This window comes from Lycorma delicatula, chromosome 6 (assembly GCF_047948215.1).
Source record: "Lycorma delicatula isolate Av1 chromosome 6, ASM4794821v1, whole genome shotgun sequence".
Lineage (NCBI taxonomy): Eukaryota > Metazoa > Arthropoda > Insecta > Hemiptera > Fulgoridae > Lycorma > Lycorma delicatula.
In genome coordinates this window covers 119,118,488-119,134,032 of record NC_134460.1, presented here as the reverse complement: position 1 = coordinate 119,134,032, position 15,545 = coordinate 119,118,488, and the positions used below count along the sequence as shown (strand labels likewise).

At 29.3% G+C, this 15,545-nt stretch overlaps 1 protein-coding gene across 14 annotated transcripts in view; it reads right to left on the bottom strand.

The window, feature by feature from the left end:
* Ufd4 (ubiquitin fusion-degradation 4-like) overlaps window positions 1-15,545 on the bottom strand; it is a 280,366-nt gene that overhangs the window by 123,826 nt on the left and 140,995 nt on the right. For 10 of the 14 annotated variants that reach the window (XM_075368433.1, XM_075368435.1, XM_075368434.1 and 7 more), the window contains 3 exons: window positions 14,565-14,750; window positions 12,824-13,058; window positions 1,419-1,454 (listed from right to left, as the gene is read on the bottom strand). In XM_075368433.1, the coding sequence (XP_075224548.1) occupies window positions 1,419-1,454; window positions 12,824-13,058; window positions 14,565-14,750 (457 nt within the window). The remainder of the gene's footprint in view (window positions 1-1,418; window positions 1,455-12,823; window positions 13,059-14,564; window positions 14,751-15,545) is intronic. The other 4 variants (XM_075368437.1, XM_075368441.1, XM_075368446.1 and 1 more) reach the window with 1 other exon arrangement.

Here is a 15,545-nt window from a genome sequence, read left to right as displayed (position 1 = left end):
ACAATTTTGAAATTCATAAAAAATTATTATATAAATCGCTGATTTGAAAAAAATATAATTCTTTATTTTCAACTACTTAGAGCACAGTAAATTAAACAAATTAATGTTTCAACAATCTTCACGATTGGATGAATAAACACAGCAACACTGAAAAAAGGCACACTGAACAAGACAGTAAACATCCTTATGAGTAGAATCCTGGAAAATGAAGTGTGTATGAAATAAAGATAAAATTCCAGTTGTGAAAGCCACATGCATACTAATGATCCGTAATAGTTGATATGTATAAAAAATAATATAAATATTGATGGTTAAATGTACTTAACTTTACAATATTTTTCACATTTGTTTGAAATTTAAACAAATAAAGCCATTGCATAATGTGCACAATTAAATATATATAAAATGTTAGCAAAGTAAAATTAATTAAAATTGTTATTAAGATAACAGTTATAATTACATTTTCTGCTAAGAACACTATAATTTCTATGTTGTACTGTTTACCTTTCTCAGCTTCATTCTTTTATTATATGTTAATGCGTTTCAAAACTAGTCCATTGTTGAAACTTACTGTACTAGTACTTTTAAATTTCTATTAATTTTTATATAGCATTTAGTCAAGCCCCGTCCCTTTACTTGATGCCATGATCAATCTGGCTTTCTTCTTGTTTATTTATTAATGTTATATTTATTTTTTAATTTTATTTCCTGTTTTCAATAAACTGAGGATCTTGAAAAAGACATCTGCTTAACTGTTGATCTGTTCATTTATGATTGTTTCATTGTTACTTTTTAATTTAAAGATTTTAAAATTTTCTAAAATGTTCATTCTTCTTCCTTTAATAAAATTGTGAATTAATTTCATTGATTATTCCATTTTCATTGGGGTATGTCAATCTTTTATTAAATAAATTGCATAATTAGAATTTTTTATTTTTGTTTTTTTAAAATCTCATTTGTTTATTATATCTTAATTTTAATTTTCTTCCCAGTATGTTGGATTGCATTGACATTTTTATTTTGTATATACCATTACTGTTGTAAATATCTTTTTCTTGTATATTATAATTAAAACTCTTTTTTAATGGATTGTTCGTGTTTATAGCCATTTGTACATTATATTTACTAAAGAACTGTTTAATTGGAGAGGTTCTGAAACACACCAACATATAATAAAAGAATGAAGCTAAGAAAGATAAACAGTACTCATCAGTATAGAAAATAAATTAATTACTTTCCGTTTCTTTAATATAAGTTTCATACATTTCTGAATACATTTTTGGCAATAAAAACAAATTTATAGCAAAGTACACAATAAAAACGTTTCCATTTGATACAAGTTCAGTTACATGCATATTTCAATGAATGGAAATAATGTTTTGGTAGATATGAAAAAGGTATTCATGAATGATTCTTACCTTCAGTGGTTAACGTGTCTGTATTTCTTCCTTTGCCTGCATTTGAAACAACACATCGCATATTATTTGTATTAGTTAATTAAATAATCAAACAATATAAATTAACATAATTAAAAAACCAAGCCATGCCTTATTAGGATGTACAAAAATATCATTCATACTTGAGCCAGTGAATTGTGTTTGTGTTATCTTTGTATAATACATTTAAATATGTGTGTGTGTGTGTGTGTGTATGTGAAACCAAGGTGGTAGGTGGTGGTGGTGTGCTACAATCTGGTCTCCAGTGCAAATGTAAAATGTATTTGATCCATCCTGACTTATTTTTTAAATATCAATTAAATCATCTGAATAGTGGTTTTTTCCTAAAACAAATTAATTTTGATAAAATAAAAAAATACTCTTAATGGTACATGACAAATAATTACTTGTCAGGTGCTAATAACTTACTCAGGAGTCATACTGAATGAATGTCAAGGGACTGTTGATGTGCCAAATGTGTATGAATTTTTTTTATCTTCAGTCATTTGACTGGTTTGATGCAGCTCTCCAAAATCTCTGTTTAGTGCCAGTCATTTCATTTTGGTATACTCCCTACTTCCTACACCCTTAAAAATTTGTTTTACATATTCTAAACGTTACCTTCCTGCACAATCTTTCATATCTACCTGTCCCTCCAATATCAAAGCAACGATTCCAGGATATCTTAAGATGTGGCCTGTAAGTGTGTCTCTTCTTTTAGCTATATTTTTCCAAATGCTTCTTTCTTCATAAATTTGCTGCAACACCTCTTCATTTATCACTTTATCCAACAATCTGATTTTTAAAATTTTCCTATAGCATCACATTTCAAAAGCTTCTAATCTTTTCTTCTCAGGTACTCTGATCGTCCAAGTTTCATTTCCATATAGAGCTACACTCCAAACATATACGTTCAAAAATGATTTCTTGACATTTAAATTATTTTTTGATGTAAACAAATTATATTTCTGCCTGAAAGCTAGTTTCGCCTATGTTATTTGGCATTTTATATCACTCCTGTTTCTTCCATCTTTAGTAATTCTATTTCACAAATAAAAAAGTTCTCTTACCTCCAAAAATCTTTCCTCTTATATATAAAATATATAATTTTATATTCAATGGTCTATCTACTTAATTTCTACTACATTTCATTAATTTTGTTTTTTTCTTGTTTATTTACATGTAGTAATTTTTAGTTTTTGCATAGGACTTCATCCGTGTCATTCACTGTTTCTTCTACATCTTTTTTACTCTCTGCTAGACTTATTATATCATCAGCAAATCGTAGCATCATTATTTTTTCACATTGCACTGTTAATACTCCGGATCTACCTGTTCTTTAATATCATTAATCTATGTAAAGTTAAATAGTTCTATGTAAAGATAAAAAAAATTAATAAGGAGCATCCTTGTCAGATTCCCTTTTTTATTACTGCTTCTTTCTTCTGCTTTCTGATTATTACTGTTGCAATTTGGTTCCTGTAAATGTTAGCGATTGTTCTTCTATCTCTATACTTGAACCCTAAATTTTTTAAAATGCTGAACATTTTATTCCAGTCTACATTATCAAATGCCTTTTCTAAGTATATAAATGCCATGTATGTTGTTTTTTTTCCTTTAATCTTCCTTCTACTATTAATTTGACCACTAAAACTGCTTCCCTTGTTCCTATACTTTTCCTGAAACCAAATTGATCTTCTTTTAACATTTCTTCCACTCTCTCCTCTCAATTCTTCTGAACAGAATTTTAGTTAAAAATTTTGATTGATAACTAATTAAGCTAATTGTTCTGTATTCTTCACATTTATCTGCTCCTGCTTTCTTTGGTTATCATAACAACAACACTCTTTTTGAAGTCTGATGGAACTTCCCCTTTTTCATAAATATTATACACCAGTTTGTATAATCCATCTATTGCTTTCTCACCCCATGTACTGTGCAGTAATTCTGCGGGTATCCCATCTATCCTAGGAACCTTCTCCCATTCAAATCCTTTAATGCTCTATTAAATTTAGACCTCAGTATTGTATCTTCCTTTTCATCCTCTTCAACTTCCCTTTCTTCCTCTACAACACCAGTTTCTAATTCATTTCCACCATACAACTCTTCAATACATTTCACCCACCTACCAACCATCTCTTTCATATTATAAATCAATACCATCTTTATTTAACGCATTATTAGTTTTTAGCTTATGTACCACAAAATTCTCCTTAACTTTCCTGTCTGCTCTGTCTATTTTACCAACGATCATTTCTCTTTCCACTTTGAACACTTTTCTTTAATCCACTCTTCTTTTGCTAATTTGCACTTCCTGTTTATAGTATTTTTTAATTGTTAACAGGTCCTTTTTACCTTCTTCATCACTAGCATTCTCATACTTTCTACACTCATCCACCAGCTGCAATATATCCTCTGATATCAAAGGTTTTCTAGCAGTTCTCTTTGTTATGCCTAAGTTCGCTTCTGCTGATCTGAATTTCTTTTTTAACATTCTCCCATTCTTCTTCTATATTCTCTACCTCATCTTTTTTACTCAGATCTCTTGTGATGTCCTCTCAAAAATCTTCTTTGCCTCCTCTTCCTCAAGCTTTTCTAATTCCACCAATTGATCTAGCACTATTCTTTAGGTTTTTAAATCCTGATCTACATTTCATTATCACTAAATTATGGTTGCTATCCATGTCTGCTCCTGGATATGGTTTATAGTTGGATTTCTAAATCTTTGCTTAACCATGATATAATCTATCTGATATCTTGCATTATCGCCTAGCTTTTTCCATGTGTATGTTCTTCTATTATGATTTTTAAACTGGGTGTTGGCAATTACTTAATTATACTTGTGTAAAATTCAATAAATCGGTCCCCTCTTCCTACCCAGGGATCTGAACAGGGGACTAGTTATTTACCTCTGGTTTATTTACCAAGGAAGGCACCTCCATCTTTGTAACATGAAAATGCAGCTACATTTTCTTGGAAAAAAACCAGATGTGCAGTACTCAGAAGACTGAGTGATGTTGATATGGCTGTTTAAGCTGACTTGAGTTAGTTTATATTGTAGTATCACTTGGGAAATGCTTTTCAATGCTATTGTTAAAGATAATTCTGTTATGTTGCACCGGCAATTTTAAACTTATTTTTTCAAAGTGCTAATTTCAACTTTGCAGTTTCTGCATTTCTGGTGATTAAAGTTTATCTTTGTTTCTTTATATAGAAAAATATTAAATCATTTAAAATATTGTTTTGACTGCATTGATCAAATTAAACTTGCTATCCAAAGTTGATGGCAATCCACATTTTCCACTCAACAGCTTCCTCCTATACATAAATGTTCTTACTTCCAAAAAAATCTGAACTGAATACTGTATATCTGTAAGAATATGCCTTTTTCTTTCATCCTACAGATCTTGAATTTTTAGAAATCCTGATCCTCTACCTGACCACCACTCAACAGGAGATTCCACATCACCCACCTATGGCTATAACTATTACACGATACGTCAAAAAAAAAAAAAAAAAAAAAAAAAATTAGAATTAGAAAACATTACTGAGTGTGTGTTACAACTAAACAAATTGAAAACATTATCTATTATTGTAAAGTGTGGTCAAAGAAACCACCACTCATGTTACAAAGTACTTTGATGACAATAAACACGATACCCATAATTAGAACTGCAGCCTCCTCATTTAAGGCATAAGATATTTTCATCTTATTTTATAAACTACAGATTTTGAATATTATTGTAACTGTTATTAATTATTTATTAAACTATTTTATTTTTGGTTTGATTTACAGATTTATTTATAGTTTTGTAATGTATAACAATGATTCATCTTATATGTACATAAAAATTAATGTTTGTTTGTCCCGTGTGTATTCCTATACCATTCATCTGACTGCAATGAAACTTTGGTGAGTTATGCGCACACCCGCGAAGGTTTCTGAATTAGTTTGGACCGGTCAGATGGTGTTGGGGTTGACATATTTAAAAAAAATTGTATTTATGGTCCGATTTGGCTCTATTCAGAATGTATATTAGTTACGTGAAAAGAAATATTTTTTCAAAAAGTGGACCTGCTAAGTGGCACTGGGGGTCGAGATATTTCAAAAAATTGTATTTATGATTTGATTTGGCTCAATTCAGAATATATATTAGTTACGTGAAAAGAAATATTTTTTTTCTAAAAATGGATCTGCTAGATGATGCTGGGGTTGAGATGTTTGGAAAGATTGCATTTATGGTCTGACTTGGCTCATATTCAGAATATATATTAGTTACATGAAAATAAATTTTTTTGCAAAAACTATACCCGTTAGGTGGGACCAGTGTCAAGATATTTACAAAACAAAGAAGTATACATACAGACTTTCTTCTTCTATATATATATATATATATATATATATATATATATATAAAAGGCAATGTTTGGTTGAGTGTCCACAGTAGACTAAAAAACTACTGTACCGATTTGTGCATGAAAATTGGGAAAAGGAAAAATTTCCCCCTTTCTTTGTCCCCTTGAGTCAAGGGGACAAAGAAAGGGGGAAAGAGGAGAAAGGGAAAATTGAAAAAGGGAAAGGGGGAAATGGGGAGAGAAATAGGAAAAAGATAAATAGGGAACAGGGAAATAGGAAAATGAGTAAAAGTGAAAGGTTAAATTTTGTAAAGTCCTGTAATGTTCAGTTTTTTAATGTTTTATCAAACTTTCAATTGTGTTAATTAATCTTGTGTAAAAAATCAAATCTAGCAATAGCAAAGTATTGCTGAGTCAGCTAGTTCAATATAAAAGTTGAAACAGCATTTTACGCATGAGTACAGAACAGCAAAATAGGCATCATTTATTATAGTATTTAATAAAATATATTATTTCATTTTTTATTTATCTTCTTTTATACAAAAATAATTTTTTAGTTAAAGCCATAAAAAAATAATTAACAAATGTATATGGTATGTAAGTTGCGTGCACACGCATACGGATGATATTTAAAGTAAAACATTACATATTTTTATTAGTTTATAAATTTGTAATCAATCTTTATTTAGTATTTACAGTAGATACCTCTTACTAGAATCACTTTTGTACATAACAAAAGTGCATCAATAAAGTGGCTGATTCAATTAAGCGTCAAAGGTTATTCTCTTGGATGCTTACAAACATAACCTGATTTTACATAAAAAGGTCTAAAACATAATGTATACAGCTTAAATACCACATGTATTAGGTACAACATTAATTTAGATAACATGATATGTTAAAACAAAATAATCTAATACTGAAAAAACAAAAAAGATAAACTTATCTTTACTGTCATGTGTTTTTGTTTTAGTCAATTCTATTTATTAAATATGTACAGTACTGTATTATAAAAAGATACTATAATATGGGGTAATTCAATACTGTAAAATGTAAATTTATAAACAAGTTTTATGCAATTAAGAAAAAACAATCTGTAACTTACATATAGACTACATAAATTTAAGTTATTCTGTAATTCAATGTAACTGTTTATCTTTTTTTGAAGTGTTTCCAGGCATGATTTTCCTCTTTGCAAAAATCACAGAACTGTTCTGATCTTCTTCCATAAAATTCCAAATTTTTCCATAGAAGTGATAGAGCATTGGTTATTTTTTTTAACGAAGGTGCTTGTGGCCGAACTTCCTCTGTTTCTTCAGTCTCATTCTCTTTCAGCCCTTAATTCATAATTTCTTATACAATTTCATCATCAGTATCAGAAGTACAAACAGGAATGTTCTCGTCGATAGGGATCCACTGATTAATTTCATTAACCACATCTTCGATTGAACTTAAATGCCATTGGATTCAATAAAACCAGATGTTATGAAGCAGTTTTGAATGGTTTCAGTTTTTAATTTATTCCAAGCTTTGCATAACATATGAGTAGGATCTACAAGTAATATTTTTTGCTATATCATTCGCAATCTTCTCAGATTCGGCTTCATCTATCTCTTAAATTGCCAACCTCCTCATATTTTTTTCTATATAAAACTTTTAGGGTTTTTGCAATTCCCTGATCTAAGGGCTGTATTAAAACAGTTATATTCGATGGTAAAAAAAATTAATTCTATGTTTTTTACATTATAACTCGCTGATGTATGAGTTGTACAATTGCCTAAAGTTAAAGATATTTTTCTTTCTTTTCTGATCAATTTTTCATTACATTTGATCAAAAATTAAGAAAACAAACATGACATCATCCATGTATACTTTTGTTTAAATTGCAGTTTACAAGGAAGGAAATATCTATGATTCTTTGATTTGCCTATAACTAGTTCTTTTTTTATTACTTCCATCATGTTGCAACTGAGGGGGAATTGTTATGTGATCTTTGTTTCTTACCACCTGAGATGTTAATTTTTATAAAATGTAATGAAAGATTAGGAAGTGCTCTGAAATACAATCCTAGTTCATCTCAATTGTACATATCATTAGGTTTGAAGTTTTTTAAAATTTCAGGAATGCAGTTCTTACTCTAGTAAACTGCAGCAGGTTGATCAGCATCCAATTTTTACCCAATAGTTTCTTGTAAAAAATATTGGTTCTCTCTTTCCAACAAGATACCCAACCATCTGTACTGATGAACGTATTTAATGTTCTTGACTCAGTGAACCACTTTAATAAAGCGTGTCCAACATTTCCATTCTTACCATCACTGTTTCACATTCTCATTTAGGACAATTGCACCATCTAATTCTTTGCAGCTTTTAATGATATGAGAAAATCCCAGTGTCGTTAAAGCTTATCGCTTACTACACTTAGGAAGTTTATCATATTTTTCAAAAGTTCTAATCTTTCATGTAAATTTAAATACTTACGTTTATGTTACACTGCTTTAAAATTCACAGAAATTTCAGTAGAGAAGTTTCAGTACACAAAAAATAGATAACAGACAAAATCAGAAATGATCACAATGAAACAATAGTAACGTAACACTAAATATTAACAACAGTTGAAGCACAAGCAAAAAGAAAACTAAAAGATTTAAACAGACATATGAATTAAATCATATGTACAGTAAACATAGTGTAGAAAGATGAATGGCTTGAACTGTACTGCATGTATGCATATTTAGTCTGCCATCTTTTACAGACAGAAATCTGGCACTGCGCTGTTTAGTCAGCTAGTGGCTGACTAAAATATGATATGACTCATTTGCTTGGAATAATCAACTTAAACACTAAATATAGGTACTACAGTAAAATGAAAGCATAAACAACATAATGCAGTGCAATTGACATAAATAATCCATTTTGTATTATAACATATAAATGTAAAATATTAAAGTGTTGATTCAATAAACCGATTCTTGATTCTATTACACGAAGAATTTTATAAAATTTGCTGTGTTTTGGTTAGGGTTTTAGGAAAATGATTCAATAATCTGGTTGATTCAATTACCCAACGATTTTAATAAGCAGCATCTACTGTGTATCAATTGTAAATTCTTCAGTTAATAATTAAGTGAAGACAAGTCTAGTATTAACCAATATTTATTTCTATTCATTTTGCCTAATTTATTATTTTCATAATTAAAATTTTGCTTCAAACATAAAAAACTATTACATAAATTAAAATAAGAGACTGAGCTCAACTATGAAAAATAATAGTTCACCATAATGGGTGGTGTTAATGAGTCATGTGTCTTTGTAAGGACAGGTGATGCATCAGTGAGTCATACAAGTTTTTTTTTTACAGCCATACAGCTCAAGTTTTGTGAATAAACATGTTTTCCTTCGCAACACTAAACATGTTAAAACAACAATTTCCTTATTTACTAGTATGTACAGTTCACCACAATAACCATTACATTAATTTATAAAACAGGTTTACATATACATCAAGTATCATATTCTGATGTTATGCTCCTAAATGGAAAAAATACTCTTATATGGTTATTCATAACCTTTACCTGGATTCAGAAAAAAAGAGTGAATGTGTTGAATATTACTATTTGACAGTAATATCCTTTTTACTGCAGCACCTAAAACATGGTAAACAAATAGGTATGGAGAATGAAGGAATGAGTCGATGGTGAATACAAGGTAATGCATTCAGTGAATGCTAATGAGTGGTATTTGTTAATCCTCAAGAAGATAAAGCTGAAATGATAAGTGGATTATGGTAAATGGTGTCAAGAGCAATTTGAGTATTGCTAAGGAAATTTTAAAGAAGAAAGTTAAGTACATAAAGATATTACTGTATTGAACAGGCCTATCAGGTTTTCTTACCATGCTAATGAAATCAGTATTAAATAATGGAGTACTCATCATTGTTTTTTGACTAGAGGATCTTTTGCACTTTTCATCAAGTTGACCAGCTTGGAGAGTGAATTAACAAAACGATGAAGTCTGGGCAATGTCTTCGAAGCAGACAAAATGATGTGGATAACAGAGAATTCATGAAATGCAAATATTTTTGGGAATTATTTTATAAGAAAACAATTCTTAAAAAAATGATAATAGTCTCAACATAGAAAGAGATTTGTTTTCTCCAGGCTAATAATTCACAGCAAATGTACCAAATGAAATGTTGTGAAACAATTTTTCTTTAGACATTTTGGATTTTCTGAACCAAATGTAACTGAGCATTTTGGGGTTGATCTAAAAAAAATATTGCTGAATTTATGATACCAAACAATCAAAATTTTCAAAACATTATTAAGGGATATCTCACTGCTATTCTATAAAACATGAAGTGTGGACTACACACCTTTTTACACACCATTACATTCCTCTCTTGAAAATTTATGAGTTGCTGGAAAATCGGAGAGGAAATACCAGTAATATTCACCCCTAATTTATACATTTATTAAAAAAATTATGATCAAACTATCACAAATGAAATTACAAAGAGTTATAACATATATTCTAAAATTGACAAAGACATGATACTAAACATAGCAAAATGTTAACCACTATTTCTAAATCTAGAGAAAAAATGAGAGAAGAGTGAAAGAACTGTTAGGAAAGACCAATTCAATTTCAGAAAAAGTATAGGGACAAGGAAAGCAATTTTAGCACTCAAATTAATGAGAAGATTAAAGAAAAACAAACCAACAAACATGGCATTTCTAGACTTAAAAAGGGCATTTGATAATGCTGACTGGAATAAAATATTCCAGCATTTTAAAAAATTTAGGGTTCAAGTATAGAGATAGAAGAACAATCACTAACATTTACAGGAACCAAACAGCAACACCAAATTGAAGAGCATAAGAAAGAAGCAGTAATAAAAAAGAGTCCGATAAGCATGTTCCCTATCTCCGTTACTTTTTAATCTTTACATAGAACTAGCAGTTAATGATGTTTAAGAACAATTTAGATCTAGAGTAACAGTGCAAGGTGAAAAGATAAAGATGCTACGATTTGCTGATGATATATTAAGTCTAGGCAGGAGTAAAAAAGATTTAGAAGAAGCAATGAATGACATAGATGAAGCAAGAAGATGCAAGAACTACCACTTGAAAATAAACAAAAACAAAACGAGAGTATTGAAATGCAGTAGAAATAAAGTAGATGGATCACTAAATATAAAAATAGGATGAGAAAAGACTATGGAAGTAGAAGAATCTTATTTGGGAAGTAGAATTACTAAAGATGGATGAAGAAGGAGTGATATAAAATGCTGAATAGCATAGGGGAAATGAGCTTTCACTCAGAAATATAATTTGCTTACATCAAAAATTATTTTAAACATCAAGGAAGCATTTTTGAAAGTATATGTTTGGAGTGTAGCTTTATATATAAGTGACACTAGGAAGATCGGAGTACCTGAAAAGAAAAGATTAGCAGCTTTTGAAATGCGGTGCTAAAGAATGTTAAAAATAAGGTGGGCGGATAAAGTGACAAATGACGAGGTGTTACGGCAAATTGATGAATAAAGAAGCATTTGGAAAAATGTAACTAAAAGAAGAGAGATTTATAGGCCACATCTTAAGGAATACTGGAGTAAGTCACTTTGATAATGGAGTTACAGGTAGATGTGAAAGATTGTGCAGGAAGGCAAGGTTTGGAATATGTAAAACAAATTGTTAAGGATGTAGGTTGTAGGGAGTATACCAAAATGAAACTGACTGGTACTAAACAGGGATTTTGGAGAGCTGCATCAAACCAGTCAAATGACTGAAGACAAAAAAAAAAAAAAAGAGAAAAAATATTATGCAGTTAAATTAGAAACTAAAAATGTCTTGTCATGTCAGACAAATATTACAAACTTAAAATTGGACATTCTATTCTAATTACTATTATTGTTGTTATTGTTATTATTATTATTAGTTTAACTTCATCTATCCAACATGAATCAACTGTTGAACAATGATCAAAATTTACAATGAATAGGTAATATAAAACTACAAACTACACACAAAACCAAGTGATATCAAACGTGCATATTTAACTGTATATATATATATCATTCATGTAAAAAGTAACATACACCTTCAATACCATGCAAACATAATAACCAAAAATTTAGACAACGGATCTAGCAGATACATACAGATAAGAGTATATAATCTTTATAAATAAGATCACCGATGTAAATTATAATATACAGGCAACTACCTATAATATTATTTTTGGAACATACATCCTATGAACATGTAAATGAATAACAAAGAAAATAATTCAGCAGAATGTAAGTGCGATATCACTAACAACACCATTTATTACTATTAACAGGACTAAGAACAAGTAAATTTATCCAATAATCAAATTTAGTTCTAGTTCTTTACAAAGGTCTATGAATAAGACTGAATCTATGTAGTTAGGTGACTCAGAGAAATGGTGGAAGAGATGTCTATTTTTAACAACCTGGTATATCAGTTACATGAAATGATGCTTTTAAGCACTAAACTTCCATAAATAATAAACAAAAATTCTAAAATTTAATTAAAGATAACAGATGGAGTATAAAACAAGCATGTTTATTCTCCCATCAAAAGAAAGAAAAGGTCAACAGGTAAAATCCTGCCCAAAGGAGCAGAGTAAAATGGCATAATTAAATTCGACTAACAATTCTGTAGAAAAAAAATTTAGTGTGCCACAATTCAAAATTGCAAGTAAGCTGCTAAAGTGATGGAGACAATTATGATGATTTTTCATGGTTTCATTTTAATGACCATTTTCTAGATGGACAAAACATGCAACGATAAAAATAAAAAATCTGTACGCTCTTCTTACTTTAAATAACGTAAGTGCACACATGTTATACCTAACTTCAGTTTAAAGGAAAAGATACTTATCAAATGATAAGTGTTCAAATAAATGATTGAAAACATTAAAATTAGCTATGATTCCTAATCCATCTTTTCTATTTATTAGGATAAAACTAATGAATAAAAAGAAAAAAAAATGTCAGTGACTCACCAGTTGAATCAGTTCCTCCTTCTGGGCTACCACTGGAGTACATGGTTGCCAGTTTACCATCAAGAATGAATCTGAACCACCCATTGCTACCATTGGACAATTCTAGAGCAGCTGCATCAGACCAAACATAGAGACAATCTCTACCTCTACACAAGCACCAATCACGCCAGTGGTAAGCTTTACCAGGCAACATCTCCTTAGCATCCTCTAAAAGAGTCTCCTGCTCACACTCCTCCTGTCAAAAATTTTAATGAATATTGAAAATTAATATATGATATTTTTTTTATTTAGCTTTTATTAATTTATACTTAAGCTTGAAGCTTGTGTAAGGAAATGTGAAACTTAAATTCTTTTTTGCATATGTAAAATAACAAGCCTTAAGATTTTAATCCCATATTCTTCTTCTAAATGAAAACCTGAGATGTTACCACTTCACTATAGAGGTCAGTAGAACATCAATTTAGTTAATAACAGGGCATTTTCATAATTGTATTAAAAAAAAAGTGTACTAGTTGATGAAGCGAACTGGATAATCAAAGAGTTTACAAACTACCGCTGCATATAGTCATGTTCCAGTGGTTCTAGTGAAGTAATTGTGACTTCTGCCATGAGATTAGATTGCTGTTTTGAACATTACAGTCTGTGTGTACGAATATAGATGCACATCATGATAGTGTCATTATATAACATATTATTTATTAAGTTTTATTTTTATTAATTTCATATTAATGAATTAATTGATGTCATTTTAATTTCAATATTTCAGTTTTTTTAGTTTAATTACACCTACTTTTGTATAAATAATGAATTTTATCTTTTGCCCTGTTATTTTGTAATAAAAGCAATTGTTTTCTTAGTCAATGTACTTTAAAACACAAGCATGATGAAAATATATTGTAATAAAAAAAAAGTATACACAAGTAAATAAAGTAAAAATTTCTTACATCAATTGTTTTGGTTTAAGTAATGATATTATGACAGAGATGCAGAAGTCATAGAATTATGGGTTAAAAGTTTAAAACAGGCATGTAGTTATAAACATTATGTAATTTGTAGATGTGTTATTACTACCAAATAAATTACAGTAGCCTATTTTAAATGGACAACATTTCTTGTTTAGAATAGATTGACTGGCATGTCACTGTTCAGTAGGACTAAGCACAGACACTGTACTGTTGTGTTATACCTCAATATCTGTCTCTAACCAAACAAAACATCAGTGCTGGTTCTACATGAATACAAACTTTGCTTTGTCAAATAGTATGCACATACATACATATATATATATATATATATATATATATATTTAAATTCTATTAAATAAACCACTTGTACACAATGTTGAGATAAGACACTTTTTACCTTAATTTTTTTCATAAAGTTAATTTCGCATGATCTTTACCTTAGTTTTTCATGAAGTAATTTCACAGGATCATCAGTCATGACTGAATTAATTCCATTACTGTATAATAAAAATATAATTTTTTTTAACAGCAGTTTTCTCACAGAGAACTATTTTATTTTTTTATTATGGAATAACAGAATTATTTCAACCATGAACAAGGATGTAAGATCCACAAAACTACTTTCACAAAAAATTAAGGTATGTCTTATCTCAATATTCAGTACTTAGAGGTTTATTTAGTAGAATTTAAATATAATTTAACAGTACAGAGGAATATGAATCTTAAAAGGATTAATTTCAGTAAAATAATTGTATAAATAAATAAGGATAACTTACATTACTTTCCTCTTTTTTAATAGTATTGTCAGCAGGAGGTAAATGTGCTGGCTCTTGTGGTCCCGCTAACTGCACAACCTTAGAAAACACACCAAGCCTAGCAAAATGGTCCAGAAATATGTCCTGAGCTTTATTCATTAAGTCTTCAATAATTTGTAAAACTACAAGGTGCCCATCTTCATCATCCTATAAATAAAGACAAGAAAAATATACAAATTAATGCAAATAAATTTAGCTGTTAAGCTATTATATGTTTATAGAATTACCCTAGGGGCACACACAAAAACTGTTATCTTATACAGAAAGATATACTACTGTAAATGAAATATATTTTAGACAACTGTATTGCATTGTACTGCTCGTCAATACAAATAGTATAGTAATTTATTAATACTAATTAACTGGTAACAATAAAAAATAAACCACTCAGAAACATTGTCCATGAAATTACCAGCCATAACATTACTTATGAAAAATAAATCTATACTTTAAATTATTTACCTTAATTAATTAAAATGATTAAAACAGAAAATTAAACTTGAATTTTTTAAAAGTTAAAATAATACTAGATAATAATAATTTTTTTAGTTAAGTTAATATAATACTAGATGGCTAATACTATAATGCATAAGTACCCTTGATAGAAGAAATAAAGCCTCATGTTTAAGAAAGCCAAAGTCCTTGCCATCACAGATGTTGCTATAACCTGTCAGCTAATCAGTACAGCCTCAGTGAACCTCTCAACTGAGCTGCAAACCTTGTACATCATTATTTCACAGTATATCTTAAAAATATATTTATAATTCAGTTTTCTAATAATTACTAAAAAAAAGTGATAAAAGAATCACAATCACATTGTTAAAGTTCATTAAAAGAGTTGCACATATGATCTCATAAATTACCAAAGAGTTGTATTTGATTACCTGAATGAAACAAGAAATGCTACAAAGCAAAGACATCATCTAGCAATAAAATTAAAGT